This window comes from Coccinella septempunctata, chromosome 3, assembly GCF_907165205.1.
Source record: "Coccinella septempunctata chromosome 3, icCocSept1.1, whole genome shotgun sequence".
Lineage (NCBI taxonomy): Eukaryota > Metazoa > Arthropoda > Insecta > Coleoptera > Coccinellidae > Coccinella > Coccinella septempunctata.
The window spans coordinates 23,779,166-23,795,928 of NC_058191.1; the positions used below are offsets into that span (position 1 = coordinate 23,779,166).

The 16,763-nt window shown below is 36.0% G+C and overlaps 1 protein-coding gene and 1 long non-coding RNA gene across 2 annotated transcripts; both read right to left on the reverse strand.

The window, feature by feature from the left end:
* Nucleotides 1-8,332: 8,332 nt before the first annotated feature.
* LOC123309690 (protein SPT2 homolog) lies at nt 8,333-12,110 on the reverse strand. The gene is made up of 4 exons (XM_044892915.1): nt 11,982-12,110; nt 11,726-11,896; nt 10,755-11,235; nt 8,333-9,626 (listed from the first exon to the last, which is right to left on the reverse strand). Exons 1-4 carry the CDS (start codon nt 12,036-12,038, stop codon nt 8,593-8,595), a joined length of 1,743 nt encoding a protein of 580 aa, XP_044748850.1. The 5' UTR covers nt 12,039-12,110; the 3' UTR covers nt 8,333-8,592.
* Nucleotides 12,111-12,816: 706 nt separating this feature from the next.
* Nucleotides 12,817-13,528, reverse strand: LOC123309697. The gene is made up of 2 exons (XR_006537279.1): nt 13,382-13,528; nt 12,817-13,186 (listed from the first exon to the last, which is right to left on the reverse strand). It is a non-coding gene; the product is annotated as an uncharacterized LOC123309697 (long non-coding RNA).
* Between the last annotated feature and the right edge of the window lie 3,235 nt (nt 13,529-16,763).

A 16,763-nucleotide genomic window follows, 5' to 3' on the forward strand; every position in this document is an offset into this window, starting at 1 on the left:
TATCTTATAATAAAAACCCTTCAATGAAAATTATGGAATTTAAAATAAAATATTTTATTTTTGCTTGATAATATTTCTCTGAATAAAAATTATAAATGCGGTGATATTTTGATTTAGTCTACATTTTGCAGCACTTGCATCTTGGTAAGTCACGAGCCGCCACTGATGGCTAGTCCCCGCTCTGTGTTCAGTGTCAAAGTCATACTCTTGCAGCCTCTCAATCCATCTAGCCACTTGTCCTTCCGGGTTCTTGAAACTCAGGAGCCATTTCAAAGCAGCATGGTCCGTTCTTAGTAAGAATTTCCTTCCGTACAAATATTTGTAGAAATGTTCTACGGACTTGATGACTGCTAAAAGTTCCCTCCTGGTCACGCAATAATTCCGTTCTGGTTTGGACAACACCTTGCTGAAGTACCCGATGACTCTTTCCTGTCCATCCTGGACTTGCGATAGAACGCCGCCAATGGCTGTATTACTGGCGTCGGTGTCGAGCACAAATTTACCTTCAGCCCTTGCGTAACTCAGAACTGGAGCTGTGACCAGAGCCTTTTTCAATCGTTCGAAGGCTTCAGCGCAATCATCGGACCATATGTACTCCTGTCCATCTTCCGTCAATTTCGTCAGTGGCTTGGCAACGTTGGCAAAATCAGATACAAATCTTCTATAATAAGTGCAAAGGCCTAAGAAACTCCGCAACTCACTTTTGTCTTTCGGTATAGGCCATTCCTGCACTGCCTTGATCTTATCCGGATCAACTTTCACACCTCCCCGTGAAACTACGTGTCCCAAATATTTCACTTCTGTTCGAAACAGATTACACTTTTTAGGACAAAGCTTTAGGTTGGCATCGCGAAGTCGCTGGAAAACCTCGGATAGGTTGTGTAGGTGATCTTGGAATGATTTTCCCACCACTATCACATCATCCAGATACACCAGACAAGTTTTCCAGGAGAGTCCTCTCAATATTGTCTCCATCAGACGTTCAAATGTGGCAGGAGCATTACATAGACCGAAAGGCATAACTTTAAACTGCCACAGACCTGTTCCAATACTGAAGGCAGTTTTTTCTTTATCCTTTGGATCCAAGCCAACCTGCCAATATCCACTCTTCAGATCCAAGGTGGAAAACCAACGTGATCCCGAGAGTGTGTCCAGGGTATCGTCAATTCTCGGTAAGGGATAGCTGTCCTTTTTCGTGGCCTGATTGAGCTGCCTGTAGTCTACGCAGAATCTAGTGGTTCCATCCTTCTTCTTCACTAATACAACGGGCGATGTCCAGGGGCTATCGGAGGGTTCAATTACACCTTCTCTCGCCATGTCTTCAATAATTCTTTCAGCTTCTTCTCTTTTTGCCAGAGGGAGACGTCTAGGATGCTGTCGGATAGGTTGTGCATCACCCGTATTGATTTTATGCTGCACAACATCGGTCTTCCCTGCTCTTCCGTCAGTGGCAAAAACGTCGGAGAAGGTTTGAACCAATTTTCTCACTTCGAGTAGTTGGTATCGGTCGAGCTCCTGACACTTTGAAGTGAGGAGAGACACCAGTTCTTCAGAATTCCTTTGTGACTTTGAGATTTCTGCAGTACTTATCCCACCCGAAATATGGTACACTGGTACACCACGTCCAATCAAGGTATCCTTCTTCAGAGTGACTGGAAACATGTTGACATTGAGCAATCGGATGGGAATGCTGTCTCTCACCCTTACCAAGGTCTTCCCAAGTAATAGTCCTTTAGCTAATGTTGTATCGTCACAGGGCTCAATTACTCTCACGCAGCCACTCCTCGTTACATCGTCACATCTACCAGTCACTATGCCTTCAGTTCGCCCTGGCAACGTGATGTCCTCGGTCAGTCGGATCCGATATATCTTGTCCTCCACATCATTGAATGGAATCTCTTCACTTCCTAGCCGAAGTACATCACTCTTCATATCCAATTGGCATCCAAGCTTCTTAACAAGGTCCAATCCCAGTATAACTTCTTCCGTGATTCCAGCTACCAGAACTTCGTGGCTAACCGTTGTGTTTCCTAATTCAATAGTGGAGACGATCGATCCATAAGTCGGTATTTCTTGTCCAGACGCAGTTCGAAGTTTGATCCTAACTGGGCGAGTCTTGAGTCCTTCAGCAATTTCTGGACGCACAATGGTTTTGGTCGAGCCAGTGTCTACCAGTATTTTCACATTTCGATCATTTATCTTTCCAGGGATAACTATGCTTGATAAATCCTTAGACATTATTCCTCGGATTATCACTTCGGGGGCATTTTTGGCTTGGGTCGATTTATGCCCCTTATCACCGACCCCTTTTAGTTTCCCTGCTGAGACTCTTTTTCCAATTCTGGACAGTTTCGCTTAAAATGCCCACTTTTGTTGCAGTTCCAGCACACAGCATCCTTTTTCTTTACTTGTGATATTCTGCGGATTTCTTCTCTGACAATGTCCTGAATAGATCGGTTTGTTTCTTGGACTTGTCTTACACGAAGGTGTCCTCTATGTGACGCTTGCTTTGCTGCCTCAATTTCTAAAGCCTGGGCTAAGGCATCATCAATGGTTCTAGGGCGTGCTAGTCTCAGGGCTTGTTGTATTTCACTATCCTTTATCCCATCCACGAATGTCTGGATTGATAGCTGTTCCAGGAAGCTATCTGGGGCAGATGGATAAGCTAGCCTGACTAATCTCGCCACATCAGCTTCAAACTCTTGGAGATTTTCCCCTGTTTTCTGCACTCGGTTCTTTATTTGTGCATGGTATACTTGTTGTAGATGAGCATCACCATATCTCATCTGAAGTTTCGATGTAAGAACTTCGTAACAGGCTTGTTGACTCTCCGGGATCGTCTGGAGGATGTTGAGTGCCTCTCCTCGTAGAGCTATAATTAATGCCGTGGCTTTTTCGTTGTCGTTCCAATTGTTTACCAGGGCAGCAGCTTCAAACTGTTTTTGATATGTCGACCAGGGTATTTTTCCATCAAACGTTGGAGGCTTGATCTTCATTCTACTACCTTCGCCGTCATTTTCCGCTTTCGCTGTGCTGTAGGGTGTTGAAGCCAGAATATCTGTTCTGTTTGACATTCTTTTCAAGGAATCTATCAACTTGGAATGATGTTCAATTATTCCTGCCATTTCTTCAAACTTTCCGTTAACCTTGTCAAACTTTTCATCAACTTCGTCAAATTTTCCACTCACTATATCGAATCTCTCGTCCACTTTATCGAATTTTCCATTTATGATTTCCAGTTTCTCGTCCAATTTGTCTGTAAGTTGACTCACCACATCATTACAATTTTCCTTAATCTCGTCCATTTTCTCATTCAACTTACAAGAGTTCTCCTCCATTTTCTCATTCAATTTTCGAGAATTTTCTTCCATTCTTTCGTTCATCTTACTCAAAAAGTCCATTACCGCTTGAGTCTCCATCGCGTTCTGCAGTCTTGTGGTCACTGGCATGAACTTCAAATATCCAAAATTATTTATTTAATTCGAGCGATGTTGAACCGCACACTTGACACCAATGTAACGTTTTCTTCGCTTGATTAAAACGTCCAACTTATTAAAATTATTTATTTACACTTAATACACACTTATAACTGACAAACTAACTATCACACTACTATTTATTTCCACTCTTGTTTATTTACACTAGTCGCTTGCACCGTTACTGTACTTGTACTTGTCTACCTGCTCCTCCGCTGGGCTTATATAGGCGCCGGAAACATTCAGGTACCTTCGCGAACCTTTCTGGAATTTCTCGACCGCTCTGGTTCTCGAAAGGTCCGACCGCAAGGGCCGGACTGGTTACACTATGCATAAACGTGATCTTCTGTTATCTTCTTCATTAAATTCATTAAAATTCATAAACTTCATATATTGTGGATCTATATAGTATATTTTCTTATTTATTTAATTTCTTCCTTTTTCTACAGAATTTTTAGGTTTTCATTTGGAGTTAAACAAAATTTTTCAATACGATCGAGACTGATCAACAGGTCATATTCAAAATACTTTTGTTTATAACAATAATTTCAATGAAATCCTCCACTATTAATAATCTTCCATTTTCAATCTTACAATACTATCTGTTTTATCGATACCACAAGTCGTTCTGAACGTGCTCCTATATTCTATCAATTCTTTGCCCAATTTTTTCGAAATTTTATAATTTACCATATTGCAATATCAGCTCCAGTATCATATATATACCTTCAATAATTTCTGGTTATTTACCAACACGTCGAATCAGTGGTATCTGATATCATTCCTATAGTTTTTTGAATTCGGTAATTCTGCATTATTAACTGCTTTTATTTTCTCTTTATTCCAACAAACGTCCTGTCTATGAAATCTGTTTGGTGAACCCAATTTTGCACAGATCTGACTAGCTTTTTTTTCCATATTCACTTTTTCTTCATCCCTACTGTCTTACGAAATTTTGTGTTCTCATCTTTAACTAATAACGTGTTTTTGAAAGGCAATGCAGCATTTCATTATTCAATTTATTCTGAATGAAAATTGGTAGACCAATAACGATTAGATCAATTAAAATATTCTCGAAATGAAGCTACGACAAACTTCCATGGATCTTGCCGACCAATTTTATATTGATCCATTATTAAAAAAATATACCATTTTATTACGAAATTTTGTTTTCAACTTGTTAAGAAAGGATCATAGAACACATTCCAACAGAAATAAATCTTAAGAAATTCGCTAAAATATCCGAAAACAGGAGAGAAGTACGCGGCATTTTTAGTCCCATAAGAAATGCATAGGGAATTCAGGGACCAGATCCACGGATGGATCGCGATTCAAATTTCCCGCCTAACCTCACTAATCTTCTAATATATAAAATTCCATTGAACTAAAGAAAGAAATGGAAGGGACTCTCGGGTCAGCAAAAGTGAGGCCGACTGAAATAGACAATTGGATGTATATCTTTCTCTCTCTGTTCTTGCGCAAGGGGAGATAACCTATTAAAGTTTGAATTTAAATTTTTGACGTTTCGTTTTTCTGATTTGAATCGTATTTTTTATCAAATCAGGACTTTTTCTGAGTTGATTATGCGATTATAGATAACCTCTATGCGATGTGAATTATATTTTTCATATTATTGTAGAAGGAATTTAATAATTTTTTTGCCAAACACCTGCAACAATGAGATGGGGATATCTGAAATTTTGGACCCGTTTCTCGAACTGTGATGATTGGAATCATATTTTTCATCAATTCAAGACGTTTTCTGAGTTAATTTTGCGACGTTGATCATATTTTTCAGAGCAGTGTAGACGGAATTTAATAAGTCTTTTTTTGTATGAAAAGAACAGAAATTTGTTCATTTTAACTAGATTAGTATATTATGAAAGAATGTAATCATGTGGAATTCATCAAGGTTTTAATCTACATGTTGAACATACATATTTTCCTTCTACTATAATGAATTTTAAGTTAATTAAGGAGCGTTGTCCAAAAAAAAACAAGTGTCAATTCTTTCTATATTTTTATTATATACAATATATAAAATAGTTTACATATATCTTCAGTAATAGTCTACAATGAAAAAGAAAATTATTGATTTCAAATAATTTAAATTCACTCGAAAACTTACATGTGCTCTGCTTCTCATCGGATTAGATTAGGTTAGAGGGATCTTCGTTTGCAATTAATATTACAAATGGTGCCGACAGTAATAAACAAATATAAAATATCACAGTGGTAACAACATGCATACAAACACAATAAAAATAAAAAACAAATCTCATCACATATTCTTTCTCGATAAGAACTTCTATAGAATATATAGTTTCATTTAAAAGCAACCTTTTCACTTCTCTCCTAAAGTTCATCTAGGACTTGTCATGAAACTCAGAAGAAAATTTATTATATAGTTTGGGGCCGCAGAAGTCCATGCCCTGGTGTATGCGCTTCAGATGGTGCACTGGAATCTGCAAGGAGTCTTTATTTCTTGTTTCATATGCATGATTTATAGAATTGGTCGGAAAGTTCTTCCAGTTCTGATGCACATAACACAGTGAGTTGTATATGAAGAGTGATGAAACTGTAAGTATTCCATGATCCTTGAATGTCTTGGGATATTATTGAATACACTTGGTACAGCATCAAGTTTCAATATTTTTCTTGTATAACTTGGATTATGAAGGTAATCTTCACATATTCTACTATACTTTGAGGGATACCAATTTTCCCTTCCTACAGCAGTAATCCAAAGTTCCAAAATATCTGGGCGTTTAAAAGGAAACCTAAAATAAAGTAACATATAATGCTTTAGAAGTCGCAAAAAGGGATCTCATAATGAAAATATTTAAAATAGACCTACCTGTGGAAACTCTTTGGCTCATTTTTGTTCGGCTCATTGGAGCATCCTTTAGCAACTTGTTACAACCATCGTTGTAACAAGAGTCTGAAATTTACCAATTTTGCGTGACTGCAAACAGTACTGATATTGATGGGGACAACAATGATTTGAGAAACACAAAAACCTATAAAATACTTTCTCTAAAACTTTATACCACAAATTTACAAACAACTTCAATTCTGAAGATTACTTACTTTGATTTTTTTTTAACTGTCCAGTTAATATCGAAAGAGGTCTTTTCAGACAGTTTCAACCCTTTTAATTCCCTCGGGTGGCCAGGTAAAGGTAATCTGTCCCTTCACTAGATCCATATTTCTCAGAAACCGAAAATCCAGATACTTAAAGGTTTTCGAGTGGGATTCAGAGATTCCCCGATTTATTTGAGTTTTTTCAAGTTTCAAGCGAATATTAATCGTGAGTTTTAGCATTCTGAACACTTTTAGATCTCTTTCCAATTGAACACAACCGAAATCATCCCAAAAACTAATTTAAACTGAATAATCAACAAAACCGTCAGCTGATTGATGTAAACAAAACATCTAAAAGAGAGAGAAGGGATACCCACCAATAGTCTTTCTCTCTCCCACACTTTTGGACACACTTTCGACCGATTTGCTGAACTGCGGGTCCCTTCCATTTCTTTCTTTAGTTCAATGTAAAATTCTCGTGTCATAGTTTTCGTTACCGTACTCCTCCGAAACGGCTTGACCGTTTTTGATGAAATTTTTTGTGCTTATCCGGTATCTATGAGAATCGGCCAACATCTATTTTTCATCCCCCTAAATGTTAGGGGTAGTCCACCCCTAAATTTTTTTTTGTATTTTTTAGACAAAATTTTTAATTTCTATTTTTTTATGATACAACATACAAAAATACATACAATCCTCAATTTTCACCCTTCTACGATCAACCCTTATTTTTTAATAGCCATTTTAGTAATTTAATCATTAGGAAATTATTTATATGGCAAAACAACGTTTGCCGGGTCAGCTATCTATGAGAATCGGCCAACATCTATTTTTCATCCCCCTAAATGTTAGGGGTAGTCCACCCCTAAATTTTTTTTTGTATTTTTTAGACAAAATTTTTAATTTCTATTTTTTTATGATACAACATACAAAAATACATACAATCCTCAATTTTCACCCTTCTACGATAAACCCTTATTTTTTATTAGCCATTTTAGTAATTTAATCATTAGGAAATTATTTATATGGCAAAACAACGTTTGCCGGGTCAGCTATCTATGAGAATCGGCCAACATCTATTTTTCATCCCCCTAAATGTTAGGGGTAGTCCACCCCTAAATTTTTTTTTTATTTTTTAGACAAAATTTTTAATTTCTATTTTTTTATGATACAACATGGAAATTATTTATATGGCAAAACAACGTTTGCCGGGTCAGCTAATATCTTATAGATAGAAAATATTCTGAGCGAAAATATCGTCATTATATTGCTCAGATTTTCTTTGGAACAGTCAGATAAGTAGTTTCCTCAATCTGGATGTCGTCAAAGAACAATATAGAGCAATCCGAACGGTCTGAGGTAATTGTCGAACAGGGTTTATAAAGAAATGAAAGACTTATGCAGTAAAATTTTTAAAATTTTGCTGCATACATTTTTTTGTTCTTTGATGGGACACAAAGAAGTTCATCAAGAAAAACTTGATGGTTGAAATATATACATATTATTTATTAAATAAAAACTAAGCACACGGATAATAAAAAAGTAGAGTTCAGTTATTAAGTATTTACAAGTTAGAAGACGATTTTAACAAACTGTACATCCCATAGATAGAAATATTCTGAACGAAAAGATCGTCATTATATTGCTCAGATTTTCTTTGGAACAGTCCAGATATGTAGTTTCCTCAATCTGGATGTCGTAAAAGAACAATATAGAGCAATCTGAACGGTCTGAGGTAATTGTCGAACAGGGTTTATAAAGAAATGAAAGACTTATGCAGTAAAATTTTTAAAATTTTATTTACAATATCACAATACAGCATGTGTTGATATCTACAATAAATATAACTATATATATTTATATATATATATATACATTAATATAAACTTTGCAAAGAATTCCCTCCAACTTTTTCAATGTGTTTCAGAGTAGTTGACTAAATTTCCATTGAATTTATATTGAATATTAGTGTAATATAAATGCAATGATTAAAACACTAAATGCATCTTGGTCACTGCGTGCGATCTTACTTTTAGCTACCGATTTTTTTCTTCATTAATGCTTTCCTTCGTTTGTGCTCTTCCTCTAGTCTCATATCTTCAAGATCTTCCATTATACCCAATTTTGTACTGATTTGCTCTTCTTTCATCTGCTGTGAAAATGAGGACTCCATAATATCATCATCTTCTTCATCGACTTCCACATATTTTGACTTGTTATAACCAAATATTTCTCTGATATATTTAGAGTAATCCTCTTCTTCTTCGGGACCATCATCAATGAAGTCATCCATTTCAGAATCATAATCTTCATCATCATCATCGATAATTCTTCGTTTTTTCATTTGCATTTGCATTTTATTAGACATGGGTTTTCTCCTCACATCAGCTGGAGGAAATTGTTTTGGCCTTAGATCATTTGGTGGGAACTGTTTTGGTTTAGACAATTCTCTTTGTGGCATTTCTTTCTCCTTAATCTTATCTAGCATTTTTTTGTCAGAGGGGCCTCTGCTGTTCACACTGATTTCTTTAGGATACCTTTTTATGTCCTTTGAAGGTAAGCCATTCTTAGTTGTTCCATTATTGCTTTTGGTGGCAATTTTTGTAGATTTTTCTGTATAATTTGATACAGATTTTCCCAAATCTTTCATGGGATTATTGGAGGCACTTGGGACTGGTTTTTTAATGTCAACTGGGGCCTTTGTTATGCTGTTCATTTTTCCAGCTGATGGATGTTTAGGACCCCAATCAATTTTTTTCCTAATTTCTGGTTCAGGATTTTGCATTTTATTATCAGCCTTATTAGAACTTTTTGTTAGGGCTGTTGCTAATATTGACTGATTTGGCACTTTTGCTATTTTCGATTTGGCAGTTTCTGCTTCTTTATTAATTTTCTGTTTGGGCTCGCTTGGGTCAGGCTTAAGTTTTTCTTTTTTTCTTTCCTGCCACTCCCTCATCCTTTCCATTTCTCTTCTCTGTTTCTTGGTAAGGGGACTTTCATCTTCTTTGCTTTTCTTCTCAATAATTATGGGTTCAAATTGTTTCTTTTCTGCTAGTTTGAGGAGCTCTGAAACAATGAAATCAATATTAGTTCTAGCAAATATAACATTATTCTTTTCTTATATACTAATCTACAAAACAGGTTATATGAGAGAAGAAACTACCCTGATCGGTTTTAAGAGACAGATCTTTCAACTGCTCCTGAGGCTAGAGCCATATTCAGTGAATGAATTTTTGCTGTAAAGTTTGACCCTATTTCACTTCGAGTATGTGTATGTACATTTTCTCTATTTGAAATAAAGACATATTATTATTATTATTATGATGAAACAAACGAGGCCTTTCTTTAGAAAGATCACTTACATTCCAGATATTTGAAAAGATGAAAAATTTTCCAATATGGTTCAGGAATGTGAAAAAAAACCATTTATATCAAAAAAATTGAAGTTAACACGTTGACTGTCCCCATTCTAATTTTTTTTTCACCCCCCACGTCCAACACATTTATCGAAAGAGAAGGGCTACTTTTGAGTGATAAAATATATATTCTATGAAAAATTAATTCTGCAGCCATTTAAGGAAGTGTTCTTGTTCAAAATATTCAAGTCCAATGGAAGGCTTGATGCTGACGTTTCTTGAATCACATATGATAAATTATGATTGAGGTTATCAATACATATTTCTACAAAATGTTAAGCCCATATGAACCGATCAAACTGCAGCGTTCATGAAAAGTAACCATATTTATCTTGAACGTCAAATGAATCAATGAATCACATACTACTCATGGACTCCTGGCGAAAATTTTTATGTATCATATGTGATTCATGGGACAGTCAACGTGTTAATATTACATCAATGAAGTGGCAGACTGAAAAAAATCTTTGACTATGCCACTGCAGTCTACATAAAAAAGTGCCTGTAAAATGTTACATATGTTTTTCAATATCATTGAAACTTTACAAAATAGGGGCACAAACTTAAGGAGCAGAAAAATGAGTTTTCAAAGGAAGATAAAGGGATGCGGTTTTTGCCATTATCCATCATCTGCAAATCGATGGCAAAAACCTGCCATCTATTTTGGTGATGCCATCTATATTTTTCTAGCTCTCATGCTTTCAGATTCAATATTATCGATTTTTTTCCACCCTTTGCCCCACTTCTTAATATAGAGATAAAAGTTGAAATGACTTACCATTGAAATTCATCGGTGGAGGCATTTTAGGTTTAGGTTTATCAATCTTCGGTTTCTTAGCATCAGGTCTCTCATCAGTAATTCTAGATGCCGTAGACGGGAAGTTGTCATCTGGAGATGAGAGGTCTTCTGGATCCTTATGTTTGCGTTTTCTCTTATGAGGCATCATTGCTTCTTCTTTCTCCTTTTCTAAAGCAGCTTTAACTCTATCTTTAGTTGAGCTCAGATTGGTATTAACTTTCTTTTTTTCTAACAAGAACTTTGGTGTCTTGTCTGGCATCTTACTGTACTTTTCCATCATTTTATTATAAAAAGCAGATGCTTCTTGTGAAACATATCCATAATCATCTTCATCAGGTTGTGCAGGCCCAACTAGAGTAACGGCAGTATTGTCGGAATCCACTGCATCTTGAATAACAGATTGATTTGCAGATTTGGTCCGCTTCAACATGACATTCACACGCTTGACAGCCTTTTTATCCTGTAAAAGATTCATAAGGAATTAGATATAAGCACAGTCAGGGGAAACTGAGAATAATTAAAAAAAAAAAACGAATCTTGTTATCTCAAGTTAATTTGGTTCTACATTGTAGTATAATTAAAAAAGCAACTATGAACCTTTTCTTTACTTAGTTTACAGCATAGGAAAAGCTTCGACAGGCCAACTGATAGGAACACTGTAACCTACCCAACACCTCATAAATCTTTCCCAATGATCAACAAAACATTAATGTAAGGAATTTTATTTATGTATCAAGCTAAAGCTTGGCAGGAAGAACTAGGTTGTTGGCCCTTCGAAACTTTGTTAAGTTCATCACTACTACTACTACTACAAGTTTAAAAGTGAAACAAAATGGCAATCTCAGTATTCACAGAGGTGCTGTAATTAGGGCACCATAAACTTCTACATTTTAAAACATATATTCATTAAATATTCAAACCAAATGAATGAGAGAAAATCATGTACTAACCTTCGATCTCAAAGCTAATAACTCTTCTTTTTTTCTTTGAGCTTCAAGCCTTTTTTGTCTCTCTTCTTCCTCCTTCTTTTCCAGAAACTTCCTTACATTGACTGATAACCGTGATTTATCTTTCTGCTCCTTTTTTGGTGGAGCAAACTTTGTGCTATAATATTTAATCGGCTGCAAAATTAAAAAGATATTCAGTATAAGATATTTAGCTCCTTTAATGGGAGAATAAACAATATGTTAATCTGTAATCACATACCTCCTTCTTAACTTCTTTATTCTTTTGAGCATTGTATAACAACGTTCCAAAATCCATCTTGACCGTAATTTTATAACACCAGAGGAAAACTGAAACTTTGGCCCAGAATAATTCAGAATATAAATATTCAATAACCCTGTTATGTGTGTTAAACACTGTGGTTAATCACGAACGACACGAACTGTCAACACATAGACCTAATAATACATGGACAGGCCTTCACGTGGTTTTCCCGTTCACCGCATCGAGGAATACCAACGAGAGAGAGGGGGGTGGTAGAAAAGAGAGATAACAGTAGTCCCTGGTAGTAAACGTCAAGCTGGTAGCTGGTAGAGAATAAATCAACGTTGCCGCTTCAACCAAGTTATCGAGTAAACTCGGGAATTCTACCAGTCCGCTGATCCTCCATGTTGCATTTTTGGGTGGTTGTCGGTAGATTTTCTATTAATTTGAAGCAATTTTTGTACTGACAACAGAGGTTGTCTCTGACTGAAATCAACTTCGAAAATGTTTTCAAATCAACTATATTTTTCTCGTATTTGAAACTTTCAAGTGCTGATAAAATAATAGATTCCGTATAAAAAAAATACTATCTGAAATTTTTTTTTCTGATTTTTATTGATGTAAAAAACTTGAGAGTTGTGTAAAACAACATTGTTATCTCATTCGCCAGGGTCTGATTTTATATACACTGAAATTACTCGTGATTTGGGAAGATAAAAGGACCCCTGCTTTGCGTTCTGGCTTCACAGAGAAAAATTAATCGTTTAAGTGAAATTTTCAAACATTTCACCTTCTCTGAGCAAAAACATGTGTGGTATAGAGAAAAGGGCAATAATTTTAAGTATGTTTATTGATACTTTCACAAATAATATGAAATTTCCTGCTGGGGAAATATTTATATGATGGATTAATCATTTACAATTTTTTTTTCAATTATTTTGATAGGTTTTGCATCAGGTGGTTTAGTTGCCCTTCTCTGGCACTCCTGGCAGTAATATTTTACCATAGAGAAAGGACACTGTATTTTACTGCTCCTGTTTCTTTATCGTGTGGCTTTCCAGTGTTAGATTTCTGTGACACTGATCAACAGAAAATATTGAGTTTTGAGTTTGCCGATGTGACACGGCTTACTGAATGATTTACATCTCTCCTCTTCCTAATATTGAATCCAGATTGGAGTTAAGTAATTTCTTCGGACATGCCTTGAAATAGAATGTGATGATACATATGTAACTACTTCGTTTAGAACAACATTCTTTATAATATTCAATAATATATCTACTATCTCGAAATTCAAGTCACCTCTACAAATTCTTGCTGTGGCCTTATGAAATATAGAAAATAGACTAGGTATATTCCTTGTAAATCTTTGTAAATCATGTCCTATATGTACATACATGAAATAAAAAAGAAACTCCTTTATTGGTCTATTATTTCCAAAAATAAATCACTTTCGCTTTATTAGCATGTAGCAGTCGATTCTAAAAACCTAGTTTTCTCTTAAATTGTTTGTGAGGAGAATGAAATATCGATTGAAAACACAGTAGCTGAACAGTAAACAATAAACATATGATTTTGACATTTTCTACCATATGTCCATCTCTTTCTAACCTACTACTCGTGACCTCTCTCTCTCAGGGCCTGTCCATATTTTATTAGGTCTATGTGTCAACACAAACACAAGAAAGTTCATAAACTGACAACTGACGTGACCACAGAACATAGATTATCTGTGGACGTGTCAATTTTGCAGTGTTGCTAACCGAGTGCCAAACCCAACTCAATTGAGTTCTTTTTCTTCTTCAACCTTATTTTTAGGCCATATTTTTTTAATCCTCTGTTCATTTATTTATTATTATTTATTATTATTATTAGTGTTTTTTCACAAGAACTGAAATGTCCTAAGCATTGAACTCTATGCAGAGATATATCTCTGACTCTATGGGAACATAGAGTTCAATGGTCCTTAGTAATCTGAGGTAACACCATAGACATATTAAACACATTAGTTTAATAGGGTGAATCTCCCTCTTCTATGGTCCAACCAAATAATTTTTTCTCTTGTCTCTGATCATAGACATAGAGACATGTCTCTATGTCTATGTCTCTGATGGCCGACATGAATTTCCGGTTGAAGTGACAGCGACGGTCAAAACCAAATTAACCTAATTCTTTTGGTTGACAACCTGTTGACGTTTTATAAATCATGTTTTTAAAAACATGATTTAGAGTTCAATGGTTGGAGCTTATAGACCATAGAAGAGAGAGTTTCACCTACATAATTCTATTGTCTTTATAGTTCTATGGTTTCACCCCCATGGATAAACCTAGGCTGTGGTCCGTATATACACTTTGGTTTCTTCTGGTTAGTAAGTGGGCGGTCCGTATATGCCGAATTCCGGACAATTCGGTTCAATATCGGTCACCAGAGTAACCGCTCTGGTAACTTTCGGTTACCAAATGTGTATATACGGACCATACGCCTAATCTGTATCATAGACCATAGAGTCTATGTCTCTCTATGTCTCTCTCTATGTCTATGTCCCTCTATGTCTCTGTCCTTGTGTCTCTATGACTACGTTCGGCCAGTAAACACCGGTCATAGACATAGAGACATGGACTGAGCAATGCCAGCATGAAATTGGCTATTTATTAGAAAGAGAGAAAAGCTCGTCGGGACATTACCTTTCCCTTTTTTGTTCACATAGAGGTGAGAGAGGTGAGTGTAGACCAATCAAAATTCTAGAAAAAGACAACTGCATTCCCGACGTGTTTTTCTCTCTGTCACTTTTTTTGACCGTATTTCATGCATAGATATGAAGGGAAGCATAGACATAGAGACATGGACTGAGCAATGCCAGCATGAAATTGGCTATTTATTAGAAAGAAAGAAAAGCTCGTCGGGATATACCTTTCTCTTTTTTGTTCACATAGAGGTGAGTGTAGACCAATCAAAATTCTAGAAAAAGACAACTGCATTCCCGACGTGTTTTTCTCTCTGTCACTTTTTTTGACCGTATTTCATGCATAGATATAAAGGGAAGGCACAGTCCATGTCTCTATGTCTATGACACCGGTACAGAGCGAGTAGAACTAGAGTTTTATCACAGATCAGCTAGGGCTAATGGAGCTTGTACAAATTGGCAATTTTTGAATGAACGAATGACAAATTTCAACCACAAAAATCATGGGAAAAATTTGAATTTGAATGCAATTTGTTCGAAAATGTATATGAATAGATAATTCTTAGTGTGGATTAAACGGAAATTCTACAGTTTTATGAATAGTTTGTTTATAAGTTGTTTTTTTATGGTTTGTCTCGTTTCATAACCCTACTTCTACACAAACTCCTTTCGCGCCCCACCTTGGGAGCTGGTGCTCATAGAGTTGATTCCGAAAACTCCACTCCGTCTAGAACGAACGACAACTACTGACACTTTTTGTTCTGAAACTGCGTGCCCGAACGACACGGAACAAAAAGTGCTTATAGAGTCTACTGGCCGAACGCGACATCTGAAACTTCGAGCCCGAACGACACGGAACAAAAAGTGCTTATAGAGTCTACTGGCTACTGGCCAAACGCTCCTTATGTCTCTGTCATAAAGTAAGTCAAGTGTCTGTTCTGTGGTCTCTGTCTATGTCTCTCTCTATGCCGCTCTCTATGTCTCTGTCTATGTCTCTGTCATAGACATAGAGAGTTAGTTAACTCTATAATCTTTGGCCAGCATGAAATTGGCTATTTTATAGAAAGAGAGAAATGATCGTCGGGTATTTACCAGGCCCGGATCTACGATTTTTTCTGACCGGGGCAAAAATTCATGATGGCGCCCCCCTCCCCCTCTAAGATTCTCAGGAAACATATAATTGCATATTCGTTATCGCGATTTCAACCCGAGATATTTTTTTCACTAATTCGAGGTCGTTGATTACGAATATGCAATTAGATTTTTCCTAAAATGAGTACTTTAGGAAAAAAATAACTCTTATTTTTTCCCGTTGTTCCATTAAAAGTTATTTTTTTCCCAAAGTACTCATCTTTGGGAAAATCTAATTGCTTATTCGTAATCTTCGATCACGAATCAGTAGAAAAAATGACTCGGGTTGAAATCGTTCGAAAAATAAAAAAGTTTGTTTTTACAAGAATGTCGTTTGCAACCCCCCCCCCCCTTCTAAGGTTCGTAGGAAAAATCTAATTGCATATTCGTCATCGCTTTCAACCCGAGTTATTTTTTTCACTAGTTCGAGGTCGTATAGATTATGCAATTCGATTTTTCCTAAGATGAGTACTTTGGGAAAAAAAACACTCTTATTTTTTTCCCATTGTTCCATCAGAAGATATTTTTTCTCATTATTCCTTTAAAAGTTATTCTTTTCCCAAAATACTCTCAAAAATTGCATATTCGTAATCTACGACCTCGAATTAGTAAAAAAAATGACTCGGGTTGCCATCGTTCGAAAAATAAAAAAGTTTGTATTTACAAGAATGTCGTTTGCAAATCGCCCTCGTCTATCGTTTTTACCCGCGCTTCATGAACGAAATTATTCCGAACAAAAATTTATTTTTTTAGCTATATATGTCGACCCGGATCATTTTACATATTAATTCAAGGTCGAAGATCACGAATATGCAATTAGATTTTTGGAGGATCTGTATTTTGAGAAATAAATCACTTTTAGTGCAAAATTTCGGAAATATTGGTCAACTTTGAGGAGCTGTAGCAGCTAGAAGAAAGGCACTAGTCATATGCTGTTTTTTTGGTGCTGAATTGGTTCTTTGCA

Coding starts and splice junctions, on each gene's coding strand:
- LOC123309690 (XM_044892915.1), bottom strand. CDS start 12,038: ATGGATTTTGGAACGTTGTTATACAATGCTCAAAAGAATAAAGAAGTT. Junction 11,897..11,981: donor ATAAAGAAGTTAAGAAGGAG/GTATGTGATTAC, acceptor TTAATTTTGCAG/CCGATTAAATATTATAGCAC. Junction 9,627..10,754: donor TCCACCGATGAATTTCAATG/GTAAGTCATTTC, acceptor TCATTGTTTCAG/AGCTCCTCAAACTAGCAGAA.